At 45.1% G+C, this 14,394-nt stretch overlaps 1 protein-coding gene across 2 annotated transcripts in view; it reads right to left on the reverse strand.

Annotated features, from left to right (window-relative positions):
* The window catches only part of FBXW4 (F-box and WD repeat domain containing 4), a 61,755-nt gene extending 49,111 nt beyond the window's left edge, over positions 1–12,644 (reverse strand). For both annotated transcript variants that reach the window (XR_015222322.1, XM_086616229.1), the window contains exons 1-2: positions 12,379–12,644; positions 1,548–1,643 (exon numbers count right to left, since the gene is read on the reverse strand). Coding sequence is in view for 1 of the 2 variants with exons in the window: in XM_086616229.1 (XP_086472355.1) it covers positions 1,548–1,643; positions 12,379–12,644 (362 nt within the window). In the remaining variant the exon portion in view is untranslated. The remainder of the gene's footprint in view (positions 1–1,547; positions 1,644–12,378) is intronic.
* Between the last annotated feature and the right edge of the window lie 1,750 nt (positions 12,645–14,394).

A 14,394-nucleotide genomic window follows, 5' to 3' on the forward strand; every position in this document is an offset into this window, starting at 1 on the left:
CTATGCAAACATTGAGCAAAACCAGAGCCTTTCCATAGAGCAGCCTTTCAGTTTTCAAACTACTCAGGAATAAACTATTTTGAAAGTAGGGAGGCTTCTCATTAAAACCTGTCTCCCTCTTTTTTGCAGATCATTCATTCTCAGAGGCCATGATTTTCTGCGTTAGAAGAGCCATCATGCACAGCTGCACCTCATAACATCACAACGAGGGACTAGAAACAAGCAAGAGCAGAAGATTGCTTATTAGATAGAAGGTTCCTGCTTGCCTGCATTCATCTCCAATAACAGGCTTTTAGTCACACAAAGCAGTTGAGCATAGGTTATAATGTTCATTTGGGACTTGATCATATGCATGGAAAAAATAAGAGGCACCTTTAGAGCACCAGCTCTGGTTTTAGGTGGACTTTGATTTCCCCTTCCTTCCTCCAACTCCTACGCAGTCCTCTAAAAGCAAGTGAATATCCAGCTTACCTAGACTACAGCCAGTTTCTGTGGCTGTCCTCCTGCTGCAGTTTAGCTTTTTACGTTTTTCTATGGCTTTTTCATAAGGAGAAGTAACACATTTGAAGCAGGATAAATGAAAATTAGAGGATGCAGTTTGGATGGCAGCCTCATTAATTCAGTCCTTGCCTTTTCACTTGGGAAGCTGGTTTAGTAATGATCTCTAACATCCACAGAGCCCATCTTCACAGATGGTTTCAGGCACTTCAAAGGCAGGTATACAACCTGCACCAAAAACCACTCTGCTCTTTACAGCTGTTCCCAGAACTTTAGACAAGCAGTGGCACATTATCCATCGCTTCAATCTACACAGCACAAAAAGGCATGAAAGCTCAGTAGCAGGTCCCTGTTCTTCAGCATCTAACAAATCATAGTCTTTCTCATTTCTCCTTCTATCTGATGATGCGAAGGCTGAAAATTCAGATGTGCTGTTCAGACAAGACCTATCTCATGCTTTGCTTTGAAAGCTGAATACACCCCTTCGCAAGCAAGGATTTAACAACAATCTCCTCTCATTAATGTCAAATATGATTTTTTTTTTTAGTGAAGGAGGGAAGTGTAAGGTAGCAGAATGGCAATTGGCATTCTAGATTTGTACATCCAAATCAGGGGTCAGGAGAAAGCACAGAAGACAAACCAAGCATTCTGAGGGAACACATAAGCCCACATCTTGGATCAAGACATGCTCATTGTGAGAGCAGCACAGAAAACTGCTCATGGTATAAAGCAATAGATAGGAATGTAACAGTTTGAAGCCTGTAGCAAAGATTGCTAAATCCAACTAGAACTGCACAGATCAGAATTAGTGCCAAATTCAAGCTCTTACTAAGAGAGGAGTTCTTGACTCTCAGAGCGTGTTTCTAGGGCAAGACAGCAACTCCAGTTACCCCACATTCAGCTAGCCAGCAACATCCAAAACAGGCCAGCGACATCAGACCCCGTGGATCACAAGGAGCTGGAAACATCTCATTTCAGGGCACAGATGCAAACCCAAGGCCCTGCAGCAGCTGTCACAGAACAAAGTAGAAGAGAAAGGAGCCACTTGCTTGCATTTCCATTTCAGGACTGTCTCCCTCTGGCAGCGTCCGTGCTTCCAGTTCTGAGATATTTTCACCCTTTCCTTCACTGGAACACCAGCTGCTCTGCAGACAAAGGACAAAAGATGAGATTAGCAACCAGGACTGATGCTATACTGACAACAAATACACTCAGGCTGGTCACAGGTATACTCTCATTCTGGTTCCACAAATGATGGAACTGGCAAACATTGATGGTGCCTGAGCCACACTAGAGCAAGCGCACTCCTGAGAGCTGACAAGAAAGGAACACTGAGCAGAATGGGTGCTTATCAGCAAAGAAAGCCATCCCTGATGATAACTAGTGTACAAGCCTTAAATCTGATCAAGGCCTGACATAGTATACTGAATGCAACACAAGTTCAGACAAAATGCAATCAAAATAAGATGACTCAGAAAGAAATTACCAGAACGATCAGAGAAAAAGGACATCATCTTCTAATAAAGACTAAAGAAAGTCATTTAAGATAAGGACAACACCATACACGAACAGATGGAGGAAACACTAGTCAGGAGAACACTGAAACCAGAAGAGTGCGTCTAGCTAGAAGACAAGTAGAGAAACTGCTCCAGACCTTCACCTGACTGACAATCACATAGAGATACAATAATTAGAAATCAAGATACCTTCAGATTAAAAATAAAATTCATTCATCTGTATAACCACCCAATGCACACATGCCCCAAGATGGACCCTCTTTTGCAGCCACTCACCAAAGGTTAGGGAATTCCACCACATTGCTGGAAAATTCTCTACTTACAGTCAAAGTTACTAAAAGAGAGACTGTGGTTCAAAAGCAGTTGCTGGGATACAAATCAAAGCTATTGGGACAAGCTGACACAAGCCAAGATCAACATAGCTCAAGAGGTGACAAAAGGTAAGTACCACAGAGACCTGGGACCAAGGTCTCTTTAGAGTCTACATGAACATACCCAGTTCAAGCAGCTGTTCAACATCTGTTTTGCTTTCATGATCCAAGGTTGATTAAAGAGGGAGGAAAAAGACAAGTTTAGATCCCATCTTTCTCATATCATGAACTTAATTATTCATTATCTTTGCTGGAGCTGCTTAGGTAGAAAATACCAGAAAAATATAAACGAGAAGAAACTCTTGAGGCTACCTTTTGCAACTAGGGATTGTGAACCACATACTAGATTACAAAGGTTTATCCCCCTTTCATGCACTTCTCAACGGCCAGTGTTCCCAGATGCATAGGACGAAGGAAAGATTCTCAAGAGATGGAGACTAGTGCCTGATCAGAACCAGTTCTCTCCTCCCATCGCTACTGTGCCCCCAACTCACTTCCCAAAAGTGGGATTTTTGGGTACTCTGTCATTTTTAAAGTAAATATTAGCTTCCTGTAAATAAACATCTCCTGTGGTTGTTAATGGGTGTAGGAATCTCTAACCTGGCCCTGGGGCCTGGCCAGATTCTCATTTTCCCAGCCTTTCTTCCATAGCCTCAGGCTCCTTTTTTTCTGCTTACCCTTTCCTCCTCTTTTCTATGCTTTCCGGCACTTAGTCACCATTATAATTTGACTGCATTCCTGGGCATGTGACCCATTTTAAACAAAAACAAACCACATACAGAAAAGCTTTTCGACTCCTAGAAAGCTTTGCAACTATAAGTTTATGACCAGTAGAGCCACACCAAATAAAACTGAATTTAGGAAGCTCCGAGCTCTTCACTTCTCCTAACCCTTAAAAAAAAAAATCGTAAAACTAGAGTTTTATGCAAGAAAGGCTAGGCTGCAAGAAGAGGAATTCCTTTTTTAAAGAGAGCACTTCCAGGAGCTTGTGGGGCCAGAGAGTGTCTGAGATGAGGAATGCACAGCACTGAAAGAGTCAGGTCAGGTCCAGCAGCCTCCTCATTGCTTATTACTCTCCCAGACAGACTTCAGGCTCTCTGCCTACATCCAATTCCATTCATTACTCCAAAACACTTCTACTCCCCACACTCAACCCCCAGTTAAGTTCTCCCCACATACAGATTTTAAGTCACCAGCTTGTACAGTGATGGAAAACGCACTCACACTACCACCCCCTCCCAACACATGCTGGCCCAAGCAGACATCCTGAGCTCAACGCACAAACCCTACTAAGACTAGATGTAATTTCCAAGGCTCAAAAAAAGGTGAATCCAAGGTCAAAAAGTAGCGTCCATCTTACACTGCTGGTCACTCCTCTAGTTCGGGGCAGGGGGTGGGGGGTAGGCCTTGATCCTTCTGCTGCTAAAAGAGGAGATTCAGAAGAGAGTCACACATTGCCTTGGCCCACAGCACCAGTTCGTTACTGCAGTTACTCCTGTAACAGACACCTCATTCTTTCATGCAAATCTACAGTTCCTGATGGAAGTGGCAAGGGTTGGGTGAGGAGGCCTTTACAGGGGAGGTCTGGTGGGGTTTTGTTTGGCTTGGGTTTTTTGTTTGTTTTACTGTTAATAGATATATTATTCATGCAGCCTGCCTCCTCCATATAGCAATTCTGGATCCAGCTAATTTAAACGTCTTAGAAGCATCTAGCTTTTATTTGCCAGACGTTTTATTTATTCAAAACAGAGGCAAGGAGGGACAGAACATATGGAGGCCATGAGAAAGGAGATGTAGAAATTGGACTGACACACTCCCCACTTTGCCAATACCAGGGCAGCAGATACTGAACTGCAATGATTTTCAAGTGTTGGTCAGAGACATTTGATGTCCTATTCCAGAAGAGAGTTCAAATCAAGCCCAGTGATGGAACCAAATGCTGAGATATAATTTGATAATTTGATTTGCTTCCTCAATAGCACCTCCCAGAGCAATTCCCAGAATACATCAAAAAACGTGATGATCATCACTGTAATGCATGAGAGCAGTTCTCAAATCTTAAAGTTAAAAAGGGCGTCTCCGTATAAACTTAATCATTTGATAAAAAAGATCTTTTTCTCCCCTACAAAGACTAGTTTGCTTCAATCATGATTAACACATTTTCTGTACATGCAAATCTAAGAATTGTCCCATGATGACCTGAGACAATCAACAGACATCACACATCTACACTGAGTGGTTGACTTAATGAAGTACCTCTCACTTCAGCAAGTTGATTCAGGAGACTAACTCACCTTTTGAAGACAAATGCCACGTAAAACGCTGTAATGGGATCACTATCCACCAGCTAATGAATACCTTGACTTTTCTTAGTATTCAATGCAGCAAAATACTAAGCCACGTGCTTTAAATTCAGTATATGCTTAAGCACTCTGTGAAATCAAGATCTTGGCATTCATGTTCTCAGAGAAGCCACCCAACAGTGAACTTCAAGACTGCTGAAGGCTGACTCACTGAGGAAAGACTGCTATTTCTACCAGGACCTACACAGCCCTGCATCAGAAAGCAACTGAAGTACAGCCCAACATCCTAGAAGGATGACAGGAAGCAGAGGATGAAGGAACCAGAGAACACTGAGTGTGAAAACTCAGTGAAATTCAGGCAAAATGTTCTTAAAGCCCAGAGTCCATCATTTTACCACCTTTGCCAGGGTGTCACAATTGTCAACAGCTGACAAAGTTACATGATCCAGAACATCCAAGGCTGTCTTTGTAAGTAGCTAATTAATCCAAAAAGCACTCCATCAGGATTCCAAACCATACAGTGCAATATATGACCTGAGTTAATGCATGCGTCCAGTTGCATGCACTCCTGACAGAAGCTCCGTTTACAAAGACTTTGTTATACTAACAAAGAGAAGCCGAACATTTCTTACTGCCTGACAGAGAGTTCGAGGATAAAAGCCATCCCAAGCAAACCATTATAAAGGAATTTTCATTTCCCCCTTCCTACCTCACCCCATCCTACAAAAAAAAAAGTTAAAGTATTTTGCTCAAATTATGGATTTCCTCTCTTTCTTGGCAGACTTACCAAAAGAAATGTAATATTCCTTCTGGACCCCACTTCCCAGCTGCTGAAGTGAGAGACCAGGACTATCCCCCTACAGCACCACTGACCCAGGTGACCTCAGCCACCATGGCAGTTGCTGGCCTGGGCCCCAAAAGAAAGCAATGAAAGAATCACTCAGCCAGAGACGAAGCACATCTCCTCCTAAAGCTTCACCTCCAACAGTTTTTGTCCTTCAATGATCCCCTCCCCAGTGAAGGTCCTTTGCCACCAGAAATGGTATTTCTGCAATAGCAAGAGCTTCTGTGCTTTACTGCATCCCGAGGACATTTCTACTGGCCATCTACAATTTCAGCATGTGCCAAAACAATGGTGCCTGCAACAACACATACCATGTTACAGAAGATAACACCAACATGTCATATTGTATATTTTCCCAGCTGCATGGGGCATCCTAACCCACCAAGGTTCTTCACATTTTGCTACATTTTAGGTGCTGAAGAGCTCATCTGGAAATACGAGTCTGCAGAGACCTGCTGAGACCAAATCTCTTCTGTGGGCAAAATCTGCTGTCTGCATAAAAGCTGTCACCGCCTGCCTCAGGCCTGACTGGAAGGGTCATACAGAGGAACAAACAGGTCACAGTGGCTAAGCCCCACTTTCAACCTTGGCCCTGTGGCAGGGGTGGCTAACACAGGGACCAACTGCACTTATTTGTGTAATTGGGACACACCTGTTGAGTGGCAGAGTCTCAGTGCAGTTAGAAGTCATGGGCCACCAACAGACAGCCGAGAGGGAAAAGCTATTTATGTCAGGAGCTCCTGTTGCTGTCCTCAACAAGTCAGCTGGCTTTGAAAACGTCTCTTCCAGGACAAAAATTCCACCTGAATTCTTTTAGCACATGACCTTTATTTAGCTTACCACCACGTTCGCTCTGTCTTCTATGCTCCCCTCTTCCTATTTGACACAGGTTCAAATAACTCTGAGATGGAAGAGAGCTCTGCAGACTGTTCTCTTGCTGTTTCTTGCCTCCTTTTGCGTGTCTGTGCTATCTCAGCTACATGTCACCAGGCTGTGCAGGCTTACTGCTCCACCTCACAGCTCTCATGAATGATTCACCTGCATGAAGCAGCCAGGGACTCTAATAAGAAACAGAGCTGCAGGTAAATTTCTGTACACACAGCAAAGACACACACCTTCACATAGGCTTCCCAAAAAAACATCATCACCAAGGCTGAGACAGACCCCTCTGCCATCAGATGCCCTCTCCTTTACAAGTGATGGCAATGGGAATGTGGCTAGAAACTCCAAGCAGGATTTGGCCTCTCTCAGGGACTTATGTAGGCTTTTTGGAGATGAAATGTGGGCTGCTTCAAAAAACGCATAGCCTTGGGAAGATCTGAGAAAATCTGCAGCTGTTCAATAGTTGTCACATATAGTCTGATTTGAAAGAGTAGACTGCCAGGGCAGTATCTGGATAAAGCGAAATAACCCATAGCTAGTTCACTTATGCAGGTTACAGGGATAACAGCAACAAGCACAGCACACATTTTTTTTTAAGCCCTGAATTAGATAAAATTCTTCTTCCACTTTGAATTCACAAAGATTTCAAGGGGAGCGTAGGCAGGCCTGAAAGAACTCTTACAAACAATTTCACTTTCCCAGACAAAAGGCGGTTTCGATATTGTGGAGCTGTCCTGGCAAATCTGTCCCGCCCAGGACCAGCAGCTTAGGACAGAACATGAACAAATCTAACAACGGTTTCTAAAAAACACTGACTTTTCCAGCACAAAGCAATAGCTGTGTGCCCTCTTCCACGCTTTTGCCGTTATTGCAATATCCTCCCCAGAGTACTTCCCTCTGCATCATATGCACCAGTTCATCACCTACTTCATTTCTGACCTCAAGTAATGAAACTTCGGGAAAACAAGTTTTAAAAGATGAAGGAAACTGAAGCAGTTTTGTGAGCATTCATGCTCCCTCCCCCTCCAGTACTGAAGGCAGGGGTCTCCTATGATTGCTGCAGTTTGCATTTGGATTTGACTTGCATAGATTGGCCACTTCCTGCTCCTGCAGGTGGATATATTTTTCCAAGATCTGGAGAAAACACAGCTTTTATTAACTCACAGAAATGCTTACACAAGCTCTTAAATACTCAAAGATGATAAATTCATCCATTAATTAATCTGTTTCTCTGAACCGGAGAATATACCCTGATCCTAGTAGGTAAGGCAGAACAGGAGACAGGGAGAGACAAAGCATGCAGTGCGACACTTCTATATTTTGACAACAGCTATTAATATATTACAAAGAGCACACTGTCAAGCTATTTAGGTTGAAACTTTTAGCTTGCCCTCTAAAATTCCTTTGTAACAAAGAGGAAATAAGTTTAGCCCAGCTGCAACTTTATTCCTTTCTTCCATGCTTTAAATAAAGAATCACCTTGCAACGAGCTCTCTGCCTCTCCGATTTCTCTAGTCCCAAGGTGGTCCAGCAGGCAGGCACTGGATGAGGGCTTAAAGCACCCTCTGCTATTCCTGGCTCTGACACTGACCTGCTGCACAGAGGGCAGCTTGGTTGACATCTCTCTGCCTCTGTTTCCCCTCCCAGCCCTTGTTTACCCTGGCTATTTAGGCAGCAAGCTCGTCAGGGCAGATACTGCTCTTGGTGGGCCTGTACAACAGCTGGCAAAACAGACACGGGCTACCAGACACAACTGCAATATCACTATGCTCACCAAAAACCCCAAAGGCTTTGTGCTACTGCTCAGCTACAGTTTAGCAGCAGAAAGTGTTCTTAAGCCTCAACTTTTCTGTGATATGCTGCCATGTATTTTTGGAACAAAAATACTCCATTCACCTTACGTCATGAAGACAGGGCCTGACTCTTGCTTCAGCTGCTTCTATGACTGAGTGAAGCAAAAATCTTCAGCGTAGGGACTATCTTTTTACCATACCCATGACAAGGTCTTGCTGCAGTACAGGTCTGTACATAAAATTAACATGACTATAGAGAACAAGTGGCAGCCTGACACAGAGAGATTTGTAGGACAGGTGCCAAGAACCACATCCATCTAAAACCACTCTATACTTCCACAACAGCGGCACAATATTCTATTAAATATTTACTTACCGCTGATTCGAAGAAGAAACAGCACATTTTTAACACGAAGAATGTACTTTAAGAAAGCTTCCGAGTCAGGCCCTGCTGTCCCTCATATGCAGTACTTGTCACTGATGTGAACCTCGTGATTTTTTTTTCCACCTTCTAAGGAATGAAGCGTACAGAAACATTGCTCTAAGCAAACTTCCCTCTTCTTCTGCAAGTGCACAACTGAATCAATACCTTAAATGTTTAACTTCGCTTACATCTGCAAGTCCTGGTTAGCTGAATCTACCAGAAAGGGCAAATATGAGAGATTGCCAATGTTATGAATATGTCTTTCGGCACAACAGCTAGTGTCTGGGATTAAGTCCACATCTTCCTTTGACAACATTAGCACATCTATTTAACATTATTTAAGCCTATGTGTCTTGAGATAATCGTAGCCGGCAATTTTTAAAGGTAGATCGTCAGGATGAGTAGTAGATAATTTTAAAAACTAAATCAAATTGTTTCAGGTATACTACAATTTTTCTTATCCATGCTGCTAACAGCTAGGGTTTTGCAACCAGTTTCTCACAAATTTTCTCTCTTCCCTATTTCAGCATAAAGAAGTTTTATAAGCAAGCTGACTGTGCAAACAGTTGTTTCACATACAGGCTAAAGCCCATTCCCTCTGATCTTCTTGTTACAATTATCTGAAGATATACCTAACAGAAACAACATTTTAAAGAAATGGTGTCATTTTCAAGTTAATCACCCTTTTAAAAAACAGGAGAGTGGGGGTGGGGGGATAAGTTTCACAGCTATCTTACACTCTAGGCTCAAATTTATCTCTATTTACATAGCATTAACAGATGGCTTATCAAATGCCATTTAACAGCAGAAATGATAAAACTATTCTGAGATGGTTTTTTGTTTTAAACAATAAATACTCCCTAGACTACTTTTTAACTTATGCCAGCCTCCCAGGGACCATCAGTTTAAGATTTAATGTTAGAACCATGTACGTTATTTCAGTAAGTACATTTACCATAAACGGTTCCAGCCTTTGCTTTCTCAATTGCGGACAGTATTGCAGAAAAAGCTCTTAAAAGCAAAAACCAGTGTTCACCTCATGCAACGTTATCCAGAACGTGCAACAGAAGCTTAAGCTCTTGAGCAAGTCAAAGCAAAGCTTGACAAACTCAGGATTTACTCTGTATCACTAAGAAAGCACAGTTATCAAGAAGGTCCAGCTATCCATCATCTTCATCACCATTCTATTTACTCAGTGATATTTTAGCTTAAACACCTACTCAGCTCAAACTTAACCTTCAGTGAACAACCTACTAGGTTCCTACTTAGAATTACCATCAGGAAGAAAGACTGCATGTCCAGAAGCTTACCTCAACCCTCTCCCCAACTTGCATTGGTTAATCAAATAAAATATGACTTCTCTCTGCAAATCTCACTCACTCAATTGCAAGAGCAGTGATCTTGGAGACATGCACGAGGAGCAAGTGGTATGGAAGACACATGGCTATTGTGAAACTCTCAAGCTGCCACAGAGACTATTGAACTCTTCTTCAGCCAAGTACAAATTTTACAGCTACACCACAATTCAACACGTGCACTCATGCTGGTTCTTCTGGAGATGTACAGATCCTTAGACCCCCCTGGTACCGTGATACGCCCTTGTCTTTTATCTGTTGCCAGAACTGTCTATCCTACTGGAGCAAAACTCCTGCAACTGTCCCAGATGCTAGATCTCCACACAGGGAAAACAAGTGCTTGGCTTCCAGGTACTGTCCATGAGATCTAGCATGCTATTTCAAAGCACTGAAGATTGTCTGAGCCCTTCCATGAAGTTAAAAGTAATTAAAGGATTCATCGTCCAGATATAGCTCAAGGTTCCTGTATAACCAGCTTGTGATGTCACTTGGTATGTTACCCATGATTGAACTCCCTAGGACAAGGGCAGCGCTGACCAGTGCTAAAAGTAGCACTCAGTACTGGAGTTGTTTAAAGAAAATATGAAAATAGGACTCAGCACAAAAGCACACCCTAGAATTACTAAAAAAACAAAAACAAAAATCTGTTCATAGCAAAACTAACAGCATTGAAATCCCTGGGAACTTATGATAGTCAAACAGCCTTCCCTTCACTTAAACCTTCTGCCCTAGTAAACCTCTTCTGTAGCTGTTTATAGACCTGCATTCCTCTGCAGGGGGAAGTGGTGGTTCTTACACACACTGCACCTGCTCTGCTGTACACCTGATCCCTCCTGCAACTGAAGGAGCATAGTATCACCTTATTCTTAATGAAAAATATAGAACTTCATTTCCTCAGGAGACAAAATCATATATCACAGTAGACAGAGTCCAACACACAGCCATTCTGCAGTGCTTATTCGTGATAACTTCCAAGGGAACTGTGTTTAATTTTCAAGCTGTGAAGACTGAATGGGTTGAAGTGCTGGCCCAAAAACCCAACACAAGGATTTTCAGCACCACTAAAGCTCTGCTCCTGCCTGCAGGAGCCATAATAATTTCTTTAAAGTCTGTGCTATTGATGAGATAGTAATGTGAGACAGCAAAACAGGACTCAAAAATTGACATCCCTTCTTTTGATTTGAGTCACTGGATGACAAACAAGATCCTGGGCTGGCAGCTAAAGAGAAACACAGGAAGGGATTCATAGATCCTAAGACCATAAACTTCCTCTTGGGATCCTGTAAGTAGCAAGGAAAGGCCATCTTGCGCAGCTGTCACAGAGTGGTGTTTCATACACTAGCGTATTTGAGAGAGGAAAGGCCATTTTTGGGTCCCTTCCAACCACTGCAAAGGCCCAAACCCCAAAAGAACTTCATCTAGAAAGATACCGGTGTCACATACTGTAAAGCCAAGAGGGCTCACACCCATTCTTAACCCATGATGTGCTGTTGAACCGGGGTGGGGGGGGGTGGCGGGAAAGAAGGAAAAACCCCAAAAAACAAACCCAGCCTGTCCACAAAACTTTTAAAACCCAGAAGCCAGGAAAAGTCCAAGAGTCACTTCCTCTGTGACAGCCACCACCAGCTATACCAGCAAGCTGCTCCACGAGCAACTAAAAACCACATTACTAGGGCCCCCTGCTGCAAACGCTCATGCACCCAGTAACATATGTAAGCACACTCTCCAGCCTGTGCCCAAACACCAGCCTAGGCCTGGCTCCCTTGCTGTTTCTTCTCTGAGGGCCGTGGAGATCATGGCAGGTGCCACTGCTCAGAAGGAGGGAGGGAGCGTGGGCACACAGCAGCTCCGCCCGTTTCCCCACGCTCCCACCTCCCCCAGCTCGAAGCCCCGCTCAAAAACGTGTTTTCTCAGGGGGAGCTTAGGGGACCGAGCCGATCTGGAGAGCCCCGGGCTCCAACACTTGAGGGCCGCTCCTGCGGGGCCTGGCGCTGAGGAGGCCCAGGAAGCCCCCGCCACGCTCACCTGCTTCCCTACGGGAATGAGAAGCGCCTCCCCACAAACCCCCAACCCTCCTGAGTGAAGTCGAGGTCAGGCCCCACGGCCGCCACGCGCGGTCCCTCCCTTGCCAGGGGCGGCCCCACAACGGGCCCGGCGCCACAGCCCTCCCCTCGCTGTTGGCGCAGACTACAGACGGCGCAGCCGCGCTTCGAGAATAGCACCCTCCCTCCTTCCCTCCGCCTCCTCACGGCAGCGGGGAGCCCCCCTTAGCGACTACGCCAGGAGCGCAGAACGCCCCTTAGCAACCAGCTAGGCCGCAGCATCCCCGGCCTTTCCCAGCCGCCGCGGCCGCCTTCCCCCCCGCCCTTCCGCCGGGAAGGCCGCGCTTACAGGTCGGTGCCGAGCTGAGTGAAGCCGGAGTTGAGGCAGCCACGGGCTATGCGCCTCCAGAGGAGATCGCGGCTACTGAGAAAGCGCAGGCGGCGGCAGACCTGGCCCAGGCGGCCCAAGGCCTGCGCGTCCAGGTAGGAGCAGATGAGGAGCAGCAGCTCCTCGGGTAAGGCCCAGAGCGGGGAGGGGGGGCAGGAGGAGGGGGGGGAGGCGGCCCAGGATCCCCCCTCCGCCTGGGGGGATCGGGGGCTGCCCTTCCTCCCCATGGAGCAGCAGCTCCTGCCCCTCCTCCCCGGGAGCCGGAGCTGCTGCTGCCCGGGGGAGGCCAAGCCATGGACGGGGGCAGCCGCTCCCCAGTCACATGGGGCAGGAGCCGCTGCCTGTCACTCCCCCTCTCCGGGGGAGGAGGCGGTTACCGGAGCGGGAGGGGGCACAGGGCCGCCGAGCCCACTCTCGTTAGCGAATTAATTCATTAACGGGACCCGCTCGGACTCCCCCCGCGCAACTGCCCCTCCCCCGCCCCGGTTCGGTGCACTGGTCGGTATTCTTCCGAGCTGGGATTAGTAATGTCACCAGACCCACGTATTCATTAATAACGTGAATAATTAATGGTGAGGACGATGATCTCAGGTAATCAGAGCATCTGCTCCACCACCTGGAGCAACCCCAGCTCGGCACTGCACCCCTGCGAAGGAAGGTGAACAGCAAGGTGATTAATGCTCATTAATTGTCCCTGAGCAGGGGCAGGAGCGCCTGTCACCCACGAAGTGACGGCAGGGGTCATCTGGTGCTGCACAGCAGTTTTCAATACTCCCAAATTCCTGGGCTCCGTAAAAGAAAGGGTCTTGTCCAGGTAAGAACAGGCCCTGCTACGGTGGATTTAAGGCTGCCTTTTCACACAGACCCTTTGGTGTGGGCCAGGGCTCCGCAGAGCGGGGGTCAGAAAGTGCTTGCACTTCACACGTGTGTGTACATATATACAAGCACATTGCCATGAAAGAACAGTTCATAATAACTGAGTCATTGTTGCCATCCACAGGAGCCTGGAGTACTGACAACACAGAAGAATTCTGGTCCAAAATGGCAAAGTAGCCCTCCACAGACAGTGGGGCAGGAAAATGTGAGTCAAGTGTTGTGTTATTGTTACTTACAGTACTTTCCACTCTACAGAAGCCTGAAACACTTGGGGAAATTTCTCCCTCAAAATTAAAAAATAGATAAATTATAAGAACTTCATCATCTGCCTAGAATGCTTTGAACAGGTATCACTTACCCACCACAGTCTACATCTTTTGCACAGTGGAGTAGGAAAATAAATTTCAGCATATAATGAGGTTACCATAGCATACAGGCCTTTAGACAGTACTTGCATCCTGTTCCAGAAGGTCATCTGTGTAATCTCAAGTATTCATATGACTAAATCACTGACTCTGGAAGCCTTGTATCTGAGAGGTTCAAAACTGCTGGCTGAGAAACTGTCTGGTCCATTTACACCAAGTTTCAATACACCCTGGAAGTCAGGGAGGTTCCAGAAGGCAGCAAATGTTTTATCAGGATTTATAATGAGTGAATCAGATGGCCCAATTAATTAAAAATTTCTCAGCCTAAGTCTGAGCTCAGGTGAAATAGCAGCACATCTGGTAGAGGACTCAAGTAGCCATTTGAAATGGAGGTAATATAACAAATTTTGCTTAATATGAGATTATGGAAACTTGGTGTGAATGCAGTTTTATATCAATTTAATATCTTTTTGATGGCATTAAACTTAGCTCTTTTGTAATAGACTTCAGCAATGTCTGAAACATCAAATTTATTACAAGCTGAATGATTTTTCTGTCTTAAAATTGTTACTGTAAAGACAGATTTATTATCGAGTTCGTCTTTCTCTAGTGGGATCCCACAGAGACAGCTTATGGACCCTACATTATTTAATATTTTTACTAGCAACCTGAAAAAAAAACTGAAATCATTAGCAAGGCTTTGTAGAACGCGCAAAGCGTCAGGCAAGAGGCAAAG

Source organism: Tauraco erythrolophus, chromosome 9, assembly GCF_009769465.1.
Source record: "Tauraco erythrolophus isolate bTauEry1 chromosome 9, bTauEry1.pri, whole genome shotgun sequence".
Taxonomy (NCBI): domain Eukaryota; kingdom Metazoa; phylum Chordata; class Aves; order Musophagiformes; family Musophagidae; genus Tauraco; species Tauraco erythrolophus.